Source organism: Labrus mixtus, chromosome 13 (genome assembly GCF_963584025.1).
Source record: "Labrus mixtus chromosome 13, fLabMix1.1, whole genome shotgun sequence".
Lineage (NCBI taxonomy): Eukaryota > Metazoa > Chordata > Actinopteri > Labriformes > Labridae > Labrus > Labrus mixtus.
The window spans coordinates 14,059,604-14,076,791 of NC_083624.1; the positions used below are offsets into that span (position 1 = coordinate 14,059,604).

General features: G+C 40.9%; 1 protein-coding gene across 1 annotated transcript; it reads left to right on the forward strand.

The window, feature by feature from the left end:
* Positions 1-768: 768 nt before the first annotated feature.
* Positions 769-7,347, forward strand: asb1 (ankyrin repeat and SOCS box containing 1). Its single transcript, XM_061053811.1, has 5 exons — positions 769-1,021; positions 1,761-1,899; positions 3,639-3,941; positions 5,049-5,431; positions 6,149-7,347. The coding sequence occupies exons 1-5, from the start codon at positions 925-927 to the stop codon at positions 6,277-6,279; spliced, it is 1,053 nt and encodes a 350-aa protein (XP_060909794.1). The 5' UTR covers positions 769-924; the 3' UTR covers positions 6,280-7,347.
* Positions 7,348-17,188: the final 9,841 nt, after the last annotated feature.

A 17,188-nucleotide genomic window follows, 5' to 3' on the forward strand; every position in this document is an offset into this window, starting at 1 on the left:
AGGATTATCTGGAACAACTTTGCCAACTACCAATGTGCATGAAGAGTGAAAGGCTTGAAGAGGTCAAAAAGATCCAGCAACACTTTTAGTACAAAGATCAACTTCAGTAACATATATATAGATATATTCAGTACAACACACATGCAACCAGCAGCTGAACAGAATCCATAATAGGCCTACTTGTATAGATTACATGGAGATAGCCTAACAGTCTGTTGGAGCTTATCATTTCTGAAGTTCAGTCTCTCACTTAGATTATGAGCAAGAATGCACATCAGACATCATGATAAACCTCAGATTTAGATATAACTGACTTATCTTGAGTACATGTTCCTTTCTGTTTCTGATCAGTTTTGACATTTTATTGGCCTCCATCCTCCTGTATCTTTATCTTTACTAATCAAATACCACATAAGTATACTATTTAAAAATCATTAAAAACATACAAATACTTATAAGGAAGTTAAAAATCGACAAATTGGGAAAAAAAAGTAATTTATTGCAAAGCTGCAAAACAAATAATATCGAATCTAACAGTTTTAGTTAAAGTTTCTCCAGAACTTTATTTTGACTCTGACTTCAGTAGGACTTTGTCTATATTATGAAAATGTCTGTTTTAATATAAGAGAACAGTTGTTGTTTTTTTAAATTTGGTCATGTTTTCATTTTATTTAAAATATCTGTAAGGTCATTTATTATTAGTCACAATACACGGTGCTTTGTTTAAAGGGACATTTCCCCTTTAAATCCGTCCAGCTGAGCGCAGACAGGAAGTAACGCAGAGGACTGTGCGGTGGCCGTCATCAACACAGTCACGTTTGTTGATGTTTATGTCTCTGCCCTGAGTTAGGTTGTACGAAGAAACCAGTGTCAATCTAATTTGAAAGCACTGTTTTCAGTTGGACGTCGTGACATTTCAAGACTATGGCGGACGGTCAAGAGGCTGATGTCGACGACCCGCCCAGTATCAATTTCCCACCGCTCATCACTGTGTCTGATCTGCCAAATGCCACTGCTGCAGGTAACAATGATTCATCAAAGCTGTAAAGGGGAGCATGTAGCCTCCATGTGGAGAGTGTCAGATCAGAGGACAGTGGGTACAAAAACACGCTGAGTTCATGAGCATGGCAACAATAATAGATGTTGTGTTATTGAGGCTGATTCATGTAATAAGGTGTGGCTCATTATGGTTAATGTGAGTGTGTTAAAATATGTCTGGACTTACAGAGGTATGCATACGAAGCAGTGGCCCACACTGCATCTGTAATATTATTATAGCCTATTAATGATGTAGGTATAATAGATTGATAATTAGAGCTTCTAAATAACATCAACTCCTGATCAATAACATTCAACGACACCACAGCCTGGCATTCATTACATTTTGGTTTGGTGTGTTAAATGCCTATGTCAGAGGGTCTCAGATAACTCATTTGTGGGTTTCATAAGCTCACCAGAAACAGAAGAAGTTGTTATATATTATATATACAGTTTCCTTCCACAATCAGTCACCCTTGTAGACCTGTAGCCTAATGTGAGGATATGAAGTGAGTGAAGCATCTCTCGAGTGCAGGATTCTCATATTTCATATTAGATTATGAAAACACTCTGGCATCAGTGCTGGGGGAGCTGAAAAAAACAAATATGCATAAACTAGTTTATAGTACGCATCAGCTCTTTACAGATAAACTGTAATAATCATCTCTCAGTAGCGCAGCAAGCCGTGGTCTGACAGTTAAGTATCTGTGTGTCCTTATTAGGTCGTAATCTGAAAGAATGGCTCCAGGAGCAGTTTTGCGACAAACCTCTGGAGCAGGACGACATGCGGCTCCACAACGCAGCCTACGTCGGAGATCTGGACACCCTGAGGAACCTGCTGCAGGAAGACAGCTTCAGACGGTGGGAGGGAGTAAATGATGATCTTTATGATAAGGTTTTATTTGTGTCACACTTTTATAATAAATGAAGCCTTCCAGATATATATATATGTATATATAGCCTGGCCCACATTATCTGCCTTTATGGATCTGTTTCGGTTTGTTAGAATAGAATAGAGTTACTTTATTGATCCCAAACTGGGAAATTGTGGCGTTGTTATGCCCCAATATGAAAGGAGCAGCATGGTTTTCAATATCCTTATACTGTCTGAACCCCTTACATTAACAGCATTACAGCTGAGCAGATTGAAATATTCTTAATTTAAGTTATTTGTTTAAAACAGCCTTTTGAGTATCTCTGCATAGTTATATGGTTGTAAATCTGCACCAAGTCAAAAAGGTCTATTTTCATTCCAGTGCAACAATTCACTAGCTTTCATATCTGTAATCGGCAGTTCACTGACTTCTGTATTGGTGTCAAAAATCCCAATTCAGTCTGGTATATTAACAAAGAGTGTGTGTCAGACAATAGGGGGTTATAAAATGAGGTATTGTAATGCATTTCATGCAACTATTTGTTTTGTTGTTGTAGAATTATAGCATATTCTTTGTACTTTGTTGGTCACTTCATACATCATCTTACTGCAGAACCAGAGGCTTGTGTCCACAGTGCTCTTGTGTGGCAGTAAGTGGTCTGTGGTTTCAGTGTCGAGTGGGTTTGTGTGGTGGGTTTGCTGAGTGACAGCCTGAGAGAGAGACATGCTGTAGAGAATGTGTCCTTCCACTTCTCTACCACTTAACAGTGTTGTACAACGTAACACACTCCACATGCTGGGTACTTTATCCTCATGAACGTACAGTGCTATAACCACCATACTCCTATGCCGCTGGGGGCCCTGGTTCATTGTTAATTGAGACCGATGTGCACTGACATCTGGTTGTTTGCATACTGTCAATACAGGTACTGATCATTAGAGGTGGGGAAAATAGTTTTATGTGAAAATCGAGATTCTTATCTTCTGAGATTTGAAGTAGATTCATAACTTCCAATTTTTTTTTTCATCAGTCACTCCCTGCTAAGTGCTAATGCTAGCTCTTTAACTCAGTAGAATGCCAAATAGAGCAACAAGAAATTCAGCCAGCCTCACGGATGACTGGAGTAGATCCTGAAGGATGTACTAATTCAAAAATAGACTTTGAATCCATGAATCAATGAATCCAGAATCGCTTTGAATCGAAAATAGATTCTGAATCGAATCGTGACCCCAAGAATCAGAATCGAATCCCAAAGAAAGATTCCCAGCCCTACTGATAATGAACCCATGTGTCAGAGCCTGACAGGAGCATGGAAGAGAAGTCAGCACTCTGTAACTCCCATCCCTCAGTGGTTGTTCAGTATGCACCTCACAATCTCTACATCCAGCCAAACCATTATTACTGTTATTATAGTTATTCATATAAACTACTACTTCAATGAGTTTGCCCTGCCCTGTGTATTCCAACTGGGCTTGGTCACTTGTGTTTAGAGCAATATATTTTAGCAGGTATCTGTGTAAATATTTCATTTGCAATGACCGCACAGTTATGTGATATCTTTAACACTTAAAGCTAATTGTAATGCTGTCCATGTGTATTTGTGGTCATTTACCTGCTTTTATACAACAACACTTCTTAAAAAAACGTTATAAAATTCAACCAAGACAATCCCACATCTTGTATTTTAGGTAACAACTAACAACCACTCCCTTCTCTCCCTTCCAGGCGTATCAATGAGAAGTCTGTGTGGTGTTGTGGCTGTCTGCCCTGTACCCCTCTGCGGATCGCCGCCACAGCGGGACACGCCGCCTCTGTGGCCTATCTGATCGCACAGGGAGCCGAAGTGGACCTGGTTGATGTGAAAGGTCAAACGGCCCTCTATGTAGCTGTGGTTAATGGTCACCTGGACTGTGTCAGGATCCTCCTCGAAGCTGGAGCTGATCCAAATGGAAGTCGCCACCACCGCAGCACCCCACTGTATCATGCAGCACGGGTGGGACGGCTGGACATACTGCAGGAGCTCATCAGGTTAGGGTCAGGAGAGGGTCACTCTCAAACCCTGTGGTACTGGAATGTTCATCTGTGATAGGAGCACAGAAACAGAATGTCTTGTATATGGGTTTTCATTATTTCAAGGTGAATGTTTAAAGTCACCAGTGCTCTCTGTTATGCAAAAGTGAAGCCAAAATACCCCCACAACAGAAGGCAACATTTAGACCCAGAGTTTGCATAGTAGGGATTGGTTGTTGGAGCTGCTCCTTCCACTTATCACACATTTAACCTACCGTAAAATGGCCCATATGCCTCAGGTCAGCACAGTCCATAGCAGAACAGATTCCTGTGTTGGTTTGAAGCAGACACTCACAGTTAAGGAAAGTTTAATGACTATTTCCTTCCTTCCTTCCTTCCTTCCTTTCCTCTGGCTGTTCCTCCTCTACTCTGCTGATCCAGTAGACACTGAACCAAAGGAACCGCATTCGTCAACAGAGCTGTCAATCAATGCATTACACCCCTTTTAATAGCATCAAATAAATAGTTACAAGTAGACATCTCAATAAAATGAACACTCAGACATACATCAGCATCATGAGAACAAATTATAATAACAGCAACCGTGTTTGACCTGTATTTTCATTTTATAGTCTGACTCATGTTGCATCTGTAAACATCAAGGAGCCGGGTTTTATGTCATATACTGCAGTCAGTCAGTAGGGGGAGCTCCAAAGGTTGTGGCTTTGCTTTTGGGTCATGTCGTCTGTCGTTTAAACCAGTCTACACCTTGTTTTTTTGGTTTTTACAATTTTTGTTGTATTGTTTGTTTATACAGTGTGTTGTCTCCAGGTTAGCATTTTAAACTACTGATAGCTGTGTGATACAGTGTAACAGCATTAGTCTCTCCTAAGTTGCTCACAGAAAACACAAGAACAAATGATTCCATTATATCAGCAACACATGATGATCATGAGGATTTTGCAAGAAAAAAAAAAACAGTCAAAAAAAACAGGAAAGTCAAAGTTTCTGACCGAGACACATATCATGTTTGTATACTTCTTTTTCTGTGAAATTAAAACAACAATTTATGTATTTTTAAGGTTTAATAAAAACTCAGCTGTACCTATGTTTCCTTCTGTCCAGGTTCCGTGCTGATGTAGACATGGACCACCAGCTGGGACCCCGACTCCTCTTAAGCGCCCGCACACTCAACACCCTGGTGGTGTGTCCACTTTACATCAGTGCTGCCTACCACCACCTCTCCTGTTTCCGGCTGCTGTTGCAGGCTGGAGCTCAGCCTGATTTCAACTACACAGGGCCCGTCTGCCATGAGGCTCTGACTCGCGGCCTGGCTTCCTGCCTGCTCGATGCTGTGCTGAGACACGGATGTGAGGAGGCCTTCATCCACCTGCTGCTGGACCACGGGGCCAACCCGGCCTTCGTGCCCTGGGACGAGGTGGAACTGGAGGCTCCTAATCGGAGGAAGGTGGATCAAGAGGCACTTAAGGTCTTCTTGGAGGCAAGGAGTGAGTACAATCTTTGAATATAGAGGCATTGATGAAAATCATCTTTTAAAAAAGGGTCTCTAGAGTAAAAAGTATGTTTAAAGTAGAAATTTAAGTAGGTGGACACCGGTAGCCTAGTGGTTAGCGCACACTTCATGTCGGAGGCTATAGTCCTCAAAACGGACGGCCCAGGTTTAAATCCAATCTGTGGCTCCTTTCCGACTCTCTCTCCCCCGTAATCTGACTCTACCCACTTTCCTGTCCCTTAAACAAAGGCATAAAAAGCCCCAAAATAAATCTTTAAAAATAATATTTTTAACAGGGATATTAGATCAATGTATTTATTTACTTCACTGGCTTCATATAGTTTTGGTTTGTTGTTATTTTCTCATGATTGCAACAGACTAATTCCTGTTTTCTTCCAAAAAGTAACATCTCAATTCGTCTTCTTCTGCCATCTTGGATTTCCCCTCAGAACACTTCATACTGAATTATTTTTTCTTAGGTTGAAACATACCTGAATTTACATCATTACAATAATATACATGTTAAAGGTCTGTTCATGCTTCTACATCATTTCTTTGTTTAGACCATAAAAGTGAGGGACCAACACAACTAATTAAAAACTCTCAGGGAACAAAGGTGCTTGGACTGTACCATGTTATTATCATGGGAAACCTGACACTCTAATAAACTTCTTCTTCTAATAGGATCAACTTTTGCTTTTTCCCTTCTCAGAAAGCCCGCGTAGGCTCACACACCTGTGTCGCATCAGGATCCGCAGAACGCTGGGCAAAAGTCGTTTTAACCAGATAACCTCATTACCACTACCACAGCCCATCAAGAACTTCCTTCTTCACCAGAACTGAAAACCATCCGCCTCCTTCTACAAAGCTCTCCAACCCAAACCTTCGAAAACACCCGAGGCTAGAGCATTTTTATTATTTTCTGCAAGTTGATGATTATTTTGAAGAGTTTGAAGTTTGAACCAATAGGAGAAGCCTTAGAAAGTCTTCTAAATGTTTGCCTTGTAACTTCCTAAATCGCCAAGATGTGTTCTGCTCGTAGCACTTTTCAGCTAAAAAGCCATATCGTGAACAACATTCATTTTGAAGCAAAACTTAAACAGGTCATGTATAAAATATCCTCTTCGAAAGCAGAGAAACAACAAGTCAAATCTGACTCAAATCTGATTTTAGGCCTTTTACCATCTCCCAAGTTAATGGGACTAAATGTGCAGCATGTTAGATTAGAAGAAAACTTTATTCATCCCCAACGGGGAAACTCATTTCCACCTTTTTGCCAAATGTTCTCAAGTTCCCAGAAAAAAAAGAGTCTCCTATAGATTTAATTTAATCTGTAATGTAATTTTGCTTCTTCTGATGCATCAAGCACTTTCAATTAACAGGAAGAAAAAATGCTGAAACGTGGGTTAGCAAACACTGGCGGTCTGTGTTCACAGTTGTCCAAGGTGGTTGTAGATCTTTTTTTTTAGCCGTATGCCTTAACAGTGAGATTAGGAAAATGGCCTCATAGATTGGTCAAACCTGAAATTATTGCTAAAGGTCTGAATGTATTGAAGCAGAAAAAATGGAAAAGTTTTCATGTCATCGATACAAACTGAAACGCTTCCAGTTTGAGAGAAGTTTACATGGTTGTACTAATGCACGTCGACCTATGAAAGAGACTTTGTAGAAAACATGTACCGCCTACTTGTATTTAAGACAACTTCCTGTTATTGAAACATATTTAAAATGATAATGCTACATGATGTATTTATGATCTATTTAGAGTATATTGCACCAAAGTCTTCTGTGCATGTCTGTTGCAGAGCTTTGCTACTGTGCCTACATTTTATAGGTCAACATGACATGTCAGTGTGTTTGGCCTTATATATCTCCTCTTCCTTTGCAAACAGTAAATGTGCAATAACTCTACATACTCTGCTGCCTTTTTTAAAAATCTTCTCACACTACGCGGGAAAGCTTCCACACCACCAGAAAGCGCAGTGACTCTTCAAAAGTGAGATCCCTGTCCACACTTCCTGTTCTGTGAGTGACCACAAGAGGATGATATATTTTCCTCTGCTTGCATCCTCTTCCAAGATTCTAGTCCAGATCATCTGAGCCAATATCTGACAGAGTCTCTGTAGTTTAGGTTTGGTTCAATTTCATGAAAGAAAATCAACACACTTCAATATCCAGGCCATGGGACCTACATAAGATGTGGGGATGTTGATCATACAAAGTGTCAGCTCATTATTTCTAGAAAACCTCGAGGGACATTCTAGTTTAATATGTATCCATCGTACAAGTTCCAAGTCTGGGACAGTTAACGGATTTTCTTCCCCTACAGGTTATGGAGCACTGGGTTATGGATTAAATCCCACCATAGCTTCTTTTCTGTTTCCAAAATGGGTTTTTAAATATCTTAATTAAACAGTGAAGAGGAGCAGGCTTCAATCAGGAGGGACTTAAGTAAGAGTTTACCAGGATTTATTTGACAGTTTAGAAAAAAAATAAATATGAAATGTCTTTGGCGATTAGACTCCGTCATGACGAGGGGTAGGATAGGATAGGATACCCCCCCTCTGGAGTCTAGACCCTGGTGGTGGTGGTGATGGAGGTATGGAGGATGTGATGAGGAGTGGGTTTCTGAGGCTGGATCTGAACTCTGCTGAGCTGGAGTGGAGGTAACTGGGGCGGAGGGAGGTCGCAGCGATCCCACTGAAATGACAAACTGACTGCGGAAGAGAGAGAACAGATTTTAAAATTTGACTTCAGCAGGATAATTGGTTGAGCGAGGTTGTGGCAGAATCTGGTTGGATTATTACTTAGAATAATCAGCTGATCAGAACATTGTTTAAAGAGGACTACTGTCTGCTCAATGACAGAAAAAAATAATAATGTGTAAACTGAAGAGGCATGATTGTCCAGTATGTTTTTTTAAAACCAGTTGATACACAGCTTGTGCACAGTCATAATAACTGATCTCTGAATTTACTCATTTCTCTCTCTCTTGATGCTTCACTTTATTACTTTTCTTGATTTCTAGCTCTCCTTGTTGTCTTGTAAACGTGATATCCTAGAAGAGAAAACATTACTGTTTAATACAATAGGGATATAGCCTTTCTATAGGGTCATTTAATAATGTTAGGATGTTGATAAATGAGCCAAGATGTCATGAGATTGAAGAAAAGCCACAATTTGGTAAAAACCCAACTGGCCCCCGTGGATAAAGGAGGGCATGGGAACCCGAGTGGAAGCAGCAGGGAGGAGGAGGGCTCTGACTCCAAGAAGGTCTGTGCAAAAACTCCATAAAATGGACTATGTTGTTCATGGTAAAAGTATTGGGTGTGTTTCCAGATTTAATGCAAACATACTGTATTTCAAAGAATTCTCTTTTAGGAATAGAAAAGCCTTTGAACATGATTTAGGCTCTCATGGGGCAGTTTTATTCTAATTTACTGAAACCTTATTATTCGTTTATTTAAAATGTGTTACCACTTAATAGCAACCTGTGCATGACAGTGACTAGTTTGTGTGCATGCTTGAGTACAGCAATGCACAGCTGTCACACCAGGTCCCTAGATGGCACTGTCTTCCTTTCAAGCATAGCAGACACCTCAATGTCTTCCAATATCTCTCCTTTCCTTCCTCTCTTTTTCTCTTCTTCTCCACAATCTCTGCCTTTGTCTCTCATTCATCCTTTTCCTTTACATTTCCTTTTTTTTTCCTCTCTCCATGTCGCTACATTTCTCCTCGGTCGGCCTCTTCTAAGTTTACCACCGAGGTTTCAGCTGTAGGCCTCAGCATGTGTCCTCGGGAGCCTCATCCTTTCAGAACTCATTAAAGAGTCTTTCATTAACAGAACTCACACACAGTCGCCGAACGGGCCCGTTTGCATCAGTGCAGAGTGAAGCAGGGCTTGGACAGCTCGGTAAACCACTATCTTCCTGTGGGGAGTTTCCATTTCCTTGCTCTTTCAAGTCAAACTTATTTTATTTGACAATTTATTCAAGAAGTAACCCCACTATGTTCTCCATGGGCAGATCCATTAAAGGGTTATAATAAATATCGCATTGAACAAGTTTTATTCATCAATGAGATACCACTGCTGAGAGGAATCATGATAATGAGGACACACATACACGCACTCCTCTTTTGAATGCTCAACAGGAAATTCTATTTTAATGGTCAAAGCTTTGTCCATTAAACTTCAAGTCATGATCAGCATTAGCAGAATTTAAATGTGTTTTTTCCTCCGCAACAAAAGAGAAACAGAGATGGTTAAAGGTTTATTTCTTCACTGAGAGTCTGGAAAAGCTGAATGGTGTTGTTCATTCCAGAGTTTTATTTGCACCACAAACTGCAATCAAATCTCAGCAGCCTTTGCTAATATTACCGCAGTGTTCCGCTTCAATCGGGGACAAGCGTGCAAAGGGATGTAAAATGCAGTGCAGCTCTCTTCATGAGGCAACCGCAGCTTTCAGGCGAGGATTTAAAGGTTGTTTCCATGGATTTGGTGTTTTTTTTTTCTTCTTCTATAAAACACTGCGGGGAGTGTGCGTGCTTACGAATACGTTAGTAGACCCTGTTTGTGTAAAAGAGAGTCAAATTTATGTTTGTTTATGTGAAGAGTCACCTGTAAGTTGTTAAGTAGTTCACTTTGTGTCTGACTCTTTATCAGGCGGCCTGCTCTCCTGCACTTGCACCATTTGGTAATTGCCACGCACTTTAATTTGAATGATCTCACTCCTCAGGCGTTCCGGAACTCTTCGTTTTCTCCAATGACCACATCACAGTGTGTTTACTGCCGCCACACACACACACACACACACACACACACACACACACACACACACACACACACACACACACACACACACACACACAGAATCAGGTATTCTAACCAAGTGCAACTCCACATTAATCACGCCTAAACTCCTTTTTTTTCTACCACACAGCACGAGCAAAGGATTCTTTTTAAACAGAATTAAGTTTTATATGACTCACAGAAATTACATGAAACTTTGAGTTCCCAAGAAAAGCAGCCTTTCCCATTGGAGCTCATGTCAGATCAGTTGAACAGGAAATCCATGGGTGTAGAAGAAGGTGTTTAAAGAATACTGATCATTTTTTATCTTTGTGTCACACTCTTAGCCGCACATGTGGATCACAACTGCACGTCCGGAAGCACTTTGCCTCCTTTAAGGTCGTCTTTCTCTATAAACCACTGAATTCAGTGCAACACCCATGAAGGGACTTCCTTCAGCTTTATTGATATACTTAGGTGGTATACGGTTGGAAATATTTGAAGAATTCCACTTATAAACGTGTGTCTTAATTAAAAACCTCAGATGGGCTTAATGAGTCTTAATTTGGCTGTTTTCCAAAAGAGCCGGTAGTTGTGAAATGTGGCCAAGGAGCAGGAAGGATGTGAAGTGATTGCTTCTGTAATTACTGTCACAGTCTGTAACTTGGCTCCCACATCACGCTTAATTAGTTCCCTCTCATTTGAGATATGTTTTGCTATTGCGTGTGCTCAACTTTTGCTGCAAGGTCTGACTTTCCAGAACAAAGAGGCCTGTTGAAACCAGGAGGAGAATTTGTAGTCAGAAAAAACACTTCACCCATAAGCATGATGATGGCAAATAGAGATCAGCCCTACTATGATTTTCTCTCTGCCCTGTTCCAATGATTGACTGAAGGTGCTAACTAGGCGTTCTGAAGCATCATCAGCTGAGAAATATTCCCTGTAATAAGAAATGGATGAAAAATGTAGTTGTTCAGCACCTTATCATGACACTTGTATATTTGTAACATGACGCTAAAATATTTGCTGTTTGAAAAGACTCTGCGCTTCTATAGTTAAGCATATAGCTGTATGGCTCAGGGGAAGGCAAAGTTGGTCTGGTAATCAGTCATCTGCTACGATGAAGGTGCAGACTGACAGCTGTTGGCTTGAGTGCCATGAAAATATAAGCAGCTATCCTTGTTACCTTGGAATAACATATCATTTAAGTGATCCCTGACTTTTCATGAAGCTTTCTTAAAAATATCCCTCTTTTTAAAACTTTGCTTTGACATAAAAAAAACCTGCAAAAGTAATTACATTCTTATCATCAATACTGCAATACTGGATTTAATGCTAATTAGTAACAAGAGATCAAACTAAAAGGGTCAACGTTTAAAAAAACCTTCACCTGTTAGACATTTGCTAATTACCATCAAAATGTTAGGTACAGCCTCACAGACCTGCTAAAGGGCCCTGTCATACACCTTGTGCAAAGTGTCAGTGCAGGTGTCTTTTCTTTATCCCACCTGACCCAGTTGTCATCTTCACCTGGTGTAAACGTGTAAAGCAATCAGGACTCTGAATTCTCTCCCTGTGCGGGATGCACCTGGTTCTTGAATGACCTGGAATAAGATGTGACACAGGAAGTGGTTTGATTATTACACCCAAAGCACACCTATGTATGAAAAAGGGACTTGATCCAACCTCTCTGCACCTGCACCTAGCTTAACGCCCAGATTGTGTGCTGCTTAGCTACAACAAAATGTGGTTGGACACGCCCCAAATCACTTTGCACCACATATTTGGGCCTAGATTGTCAAAATAAAACAGGCAGTACGTTAGTGTATGCTAGTCTTTACTATTTAACCTACAGTCTTAAAACTGACAACAAGAACACCGTGATCCTCCACAAGAAAAATACACAGATGTAGTTAAACTGTTAAACAAGCTCTGTGATTGGGTTAAATTAACACATTAGTCTGACTGTTTTTTGCTCAACTGCTGGTCAAAAACAGACATTTATTAACAAGCAGTCTCCTTTTCCTCATCAGTACTGACTTTTTGTTGTGTATCTGAGTTTGTGAGCCTGGGGATCAGTAAATGGCAGCATGACAATGTCCATTACACCAAACTACCCATGTTTAATTACTTCCTTAGAGCTGAACTGCTCATGGGAAGGATTTTCCGCCACAGAGAGGATCCCGTGGTTAGGAGAGGGAGGGGGTGTCTTGGATGGGGAACAAAGCTGTGGAGCTGTCGTGGACGTTGGGGTTGGAGGGATTGCGGGTCCCCCCCCCCCCCCCCCCTTCTCTTTCTCCTTCTCATACCCCTCACAGAACGGACCAGGAACCATCGGGCAGCTTCCCAAACCGCTGCCTGACAAACAACATGGGTAGAAAAGAAACCCCAGTCAAAGAGAAGAGGGGAGAAGAGGAAAAGAGCCATTCAGTGGCCACCACTGTGGGAATGTTGTAAACTGTGCTTTCTTGAGGCCTTGGGAATCCCACACCAGAGCTGGAACCTGCGGGCATGGAAAACGGGCCTGGCCTGCCGCCCCCAAGAGACGAGATGTCAGATGCAGAACAACATCACTTGATCACTTGGTGTGGGGGGAGCTGGCAGTGACGCACTTTCTCTTCTTTGCAACAGGGGGCCAGTAGTTTGAAAAATATCCACATATTACACAGCAGAGGTTTGTTGCATGAGCTACAGAGGTGAAATACTGCTGCACTTTACACCTGGAACAGAGGATGTCGTTTTTTAAATCAGTTAAATCTCGATAAACCATTTCATTGGAATACTGTCCTTTTCAAAGAATAAAAGGAGAATCATTTTATTGACAGAAAAATGTCCAACTCAGCTACAGTAGATGGTGATATGCCTCCTCTCAGCTAGTTACTACTGGACCTTCTTCTTGACCTTGCTATCGAGTTAGCAAGCTAACAAACAGCAAAGTGGTGGTTGTGTACTGAATGGTGAAACAACTTTACAGCCCTGTTCATTGCAACATACTCTTTGTACTCTTGGTTCAAATGCGATAGACTATCACTCTAGCTTAGAGGTTGATAACTGAAAGAAGATGACGCGACTTCATTTCAACACCTGGTGTGTGGACTGTGGAGCGTTCGCAGAACTCTTAGTACAGTTTGGGTCTGATTAAGGTGAATACATTCAAGAGTAAATCTGCATTCAATGTCAATTCAACTTCAAGAAGTTCAAATTGGTACCGTTTCAGCCACTTACATGTTTATGTGCATTTTAAAAGTCCAGTTTTAGTCGGACAAATATATTAAATAGACTTTTTCTAACTGCATGTAGGCCTACTGGGTTTTTCAGAGGTTTTAATATAGTTGTAATGTTGGCATTGAACATGAAATTAAATTCTTACTAGTCATACAAAGTTTTGTGTTTTCACCCCAAATTAAAAAAATTGGAAAGCCTTGTTTCACAGCCACTTTGTGGCTCATTCCCACCGCCTACTCAACCTCCTTCCTAGAACGGTTTGTTCTCAGTGGATCTTTGTGATCTCAAGGTGATGAATCATACACTGATGATAATGGCAAGCACTCTCAGGCAGTCTTTCCTCAAAAGTATTCATGTTTCATGTGGTTGTGCACGTTAAAAGAGACAAAAGTAGTTGTGTGAAGCCTAAAGGCCCCTATAGGTCATGGAACAACAGTGGCCAAAGTTTAATAAACTGCAAAATATGCATTATTATTATTATTCAAAGATATATACACAAAATGTTTCACTGGATAGTATGATTTTGTTAGAGAGATTTCAGTCCTTAATTTTGGACACATTCACAGTTATGTCTTTGCTCATAAATACTCCAAATTGACTGTGAGGGGTCCCTGTGGGATTTAGGGCTGTTGGACAGCTTTTCTCTCTTTCTTTGGTCTCTGACAGGAACAAGACAGTATCTATAAGAGAGGCTGTTACACCTTCAGGCCTGGTCAGTTTCTGTATATTTTTTCATAAATTTTCATTACTTGTTGTGTTTGAGTCAGTCAGGTTCCAGATACTGTTATAATAGCCTACGAATCTGGCTTTTACTTTGAAACATCGACAGGATCAAATCCCAGCGAGAACCTTCTTAGCACACATGCTGTCACATCTCTCTTCTCTCTCTCTCTCTCTCTCTATCTCTCACGTCTTTAAGATCTGCTGTCACCAGTTTTTCTTCAACCACAAACTCAAAATAATTTTCTACTGATTAAGCCAAATAATTAGCTGACATGAAGCGAGAAACCACAGTTTTGTTAAACACAACTCACCCTTTAGATGAACTCCTGTCACTTTATTTGATTCAATGAATTTCACTGCCCCTGGTGGAATCAATTAGTACTCACAGGAGCTGTATGTAGGTCTGGAAATGAATTGTTAAACCCCATTTAAAAAAAGGAAGAGTTCAATTTTTATGATCTGAAAATAATATTTGACATGTTGATGCCTGGAGAGAAGCCTTCTTAAATCAAAATATGTTCATGCTTGTTGACTGTTCTGCACAGGTTCAGCTGCTAGGCCGCGGTGGAACACCAAATCAAATCGACCATTTCCTCCACAGATAAGCAGCTTCCCAGATCTGCCAGAGCGAGCAAGAGGAGTTAAAAAAGACATTCAGGGAAATGGTTTTGGCAACAGAAAAGCTGTGCTCTACACACTGCAGAAAAAAAAAAAAACTTTGTTCTGTTGCTGAAACATGAAATCTGGTTTTACTCAAACGAGTGAAACATTCTTCATATGGTGTGAGACATACTGACTTGTTTCCAGCACATGCATCAGTGTTTTGCAAACTGTCCTCAGGCAACTGAAAGACTGTCAAGAAATAGAACTGACATCTCAGAGCACCTTCAACAACAATGTAAATGACTTTAAGGGGGTTTGTTTCTTTGTGAATTAACTGAAAGAGCCGTATGGTGTATATCTGCTTTGTGTGTGTGTGTGTGTGTGTGTGTGTGTGTGTGTGTGTGTGTGTGTGTGTGTGTGTGTGTGTGTGTAAATTGCAATCTGCAAAACAAAGAGTAGAACACAGGTCCAAACACACAGACATTTATTCAGCATCATACAACCCTCTAGAAACATTCATTAACGGGTGTATTTTGCATATTTTTACTAACATTTTCCCCAAATCTCTCTCTTAATATTGCAGAATAATATAGGACATCTCATTGCATTTACAAAATACAATAAGATGTGAAATTGTTTCGACCGGACTACAATTCTGCAAATCTACCGATCTCGTCCTTTCTTATGATGCAGAGTGCAGTAATAAGGTCTTGATCCTTTGTGGCACTTGATACATCTACATGCTGATATAATGTGTAGTGGGAATAAAGCGTGTATAGGCTGGGGTGAGAGCAGCAGCATTGCGTGACCGTGAAGCCAACATCCTGTCCTCACTGAATTCCATGGAGGAGTGTGCAGCTCCTTTGGTTTCCGATGCTTTTTTCTAGAGTCCCAGTAAACGGGGGGAATGTGTGTGTGTGTGTGTGTGTGTGTGTGTGTGTGTGTGTGTGTGTGTGTGTGTGTAGAGAGGAGAGTGACTTGATTTACGTTTCTAAAAGTCATCTTTTGCACTGTGACATTCCACTGAGACTAAAGTGAGAGGATATGTTAAAGAGAAGGCATAGGCAGCTTTTTTTTATTGATAAACAGATAAAAGACTCCTCGCTGCATTTCAACCAGGATTTGTCTCCATTGATGTCTGATTGTTAACATATAGCAGTGTTGAAATCTGCCAGAGGAAAAAAAAACCTGTATCACATCAGATATTTCTAAATGTTTCCCTAGTGAAAAAGTGCAGGTGTAAGTAACAAAGTATGAAAGGCTCACTTCCATTTACCTGCTGCAGTTTCAGGGTTATTTTCACAGAAACATTCAACTTACCATCACATGAAAAGTACAATACTGCCAACCATAAACATTAATCAGGAAGGAAAATGGCGGCGGGTGACGGTGGAGGTGCAGCAGCACTAAGTAAATCTCGGATTAAACCAGAGATATACACGGCTACTGATGGTAAACTTATAGTGGAAGATGAACTCTTAAACTTCCTCGTTGTTAAACTTAAGACTCTAAGCCAGGATGATATTGTTTTACTGGCTGTGAACCACTTTGGATCCAAGTGGATTGAGAGTTCCAAAAAAGTGCTGTTTGAACTCTGCCCCAGCTCCACTCAACGATTCGTAGCACATAAAGGTCAACAGAAAGACATAAGGGTTACTTTTAACAGCATTGAAATCGAGCGGCTAAGCACCGAGATATCTGCCATGAAACAGGCCATGTGTGCACAGACAAATATCAGTGAGGAGCTACGAACAGTGACTTCGGATATAAACAAACGCTTGTGTGTGTGATTGAGCAGCCCGATCTGTGTAGACGAGGTGCGCCCCTTTCCCGACGGACCAGCGTGGAGACCCTGAGCCAGGGAGCGGAGAAATCAACTCAGGCTTCCGGAGCCACGGATCACGAACAAACGGACTCAGACGGGGTTAAAGTGTCCATTCCCCGGTGCAGCGAAGAGACAGCGAGCCGGGAAATGAAGAGTGTTATGCCAGCGCAGTGAACCCGCTGTTTCGCGCAAGATGTGAATGTGAGTGTGACGGTATGTTTTTTTTTTTTGTCTCTATATAACCCTTTTCACACATACAGAAATCTCCTGAAAAAAGATTTGGTTACCCAGAGGGACTTGTGTGTACGCAAACAGCCGCATTTTTCGCGCAGACTTTACCCGGAGTTTATCCGGCCAGACCCCTTTTCTCCACAGAAAGTCCGAGTGAGCTGATGTCTGAACGCGGTCGCATATACTCCGGAGATTTCAACTCGAGCCAATAGAAAGAGAATGATGTTTATATACAGTGACTGCCTAAAGTTAAACGGCTGCATTGTGTTTTCTGTTCGTCAGTATGTTGTTCTCCACTCTTTTGTGGATGTTTTCATTCCACTGGATTTCACATAGCATTGATATAAAGGTGAATA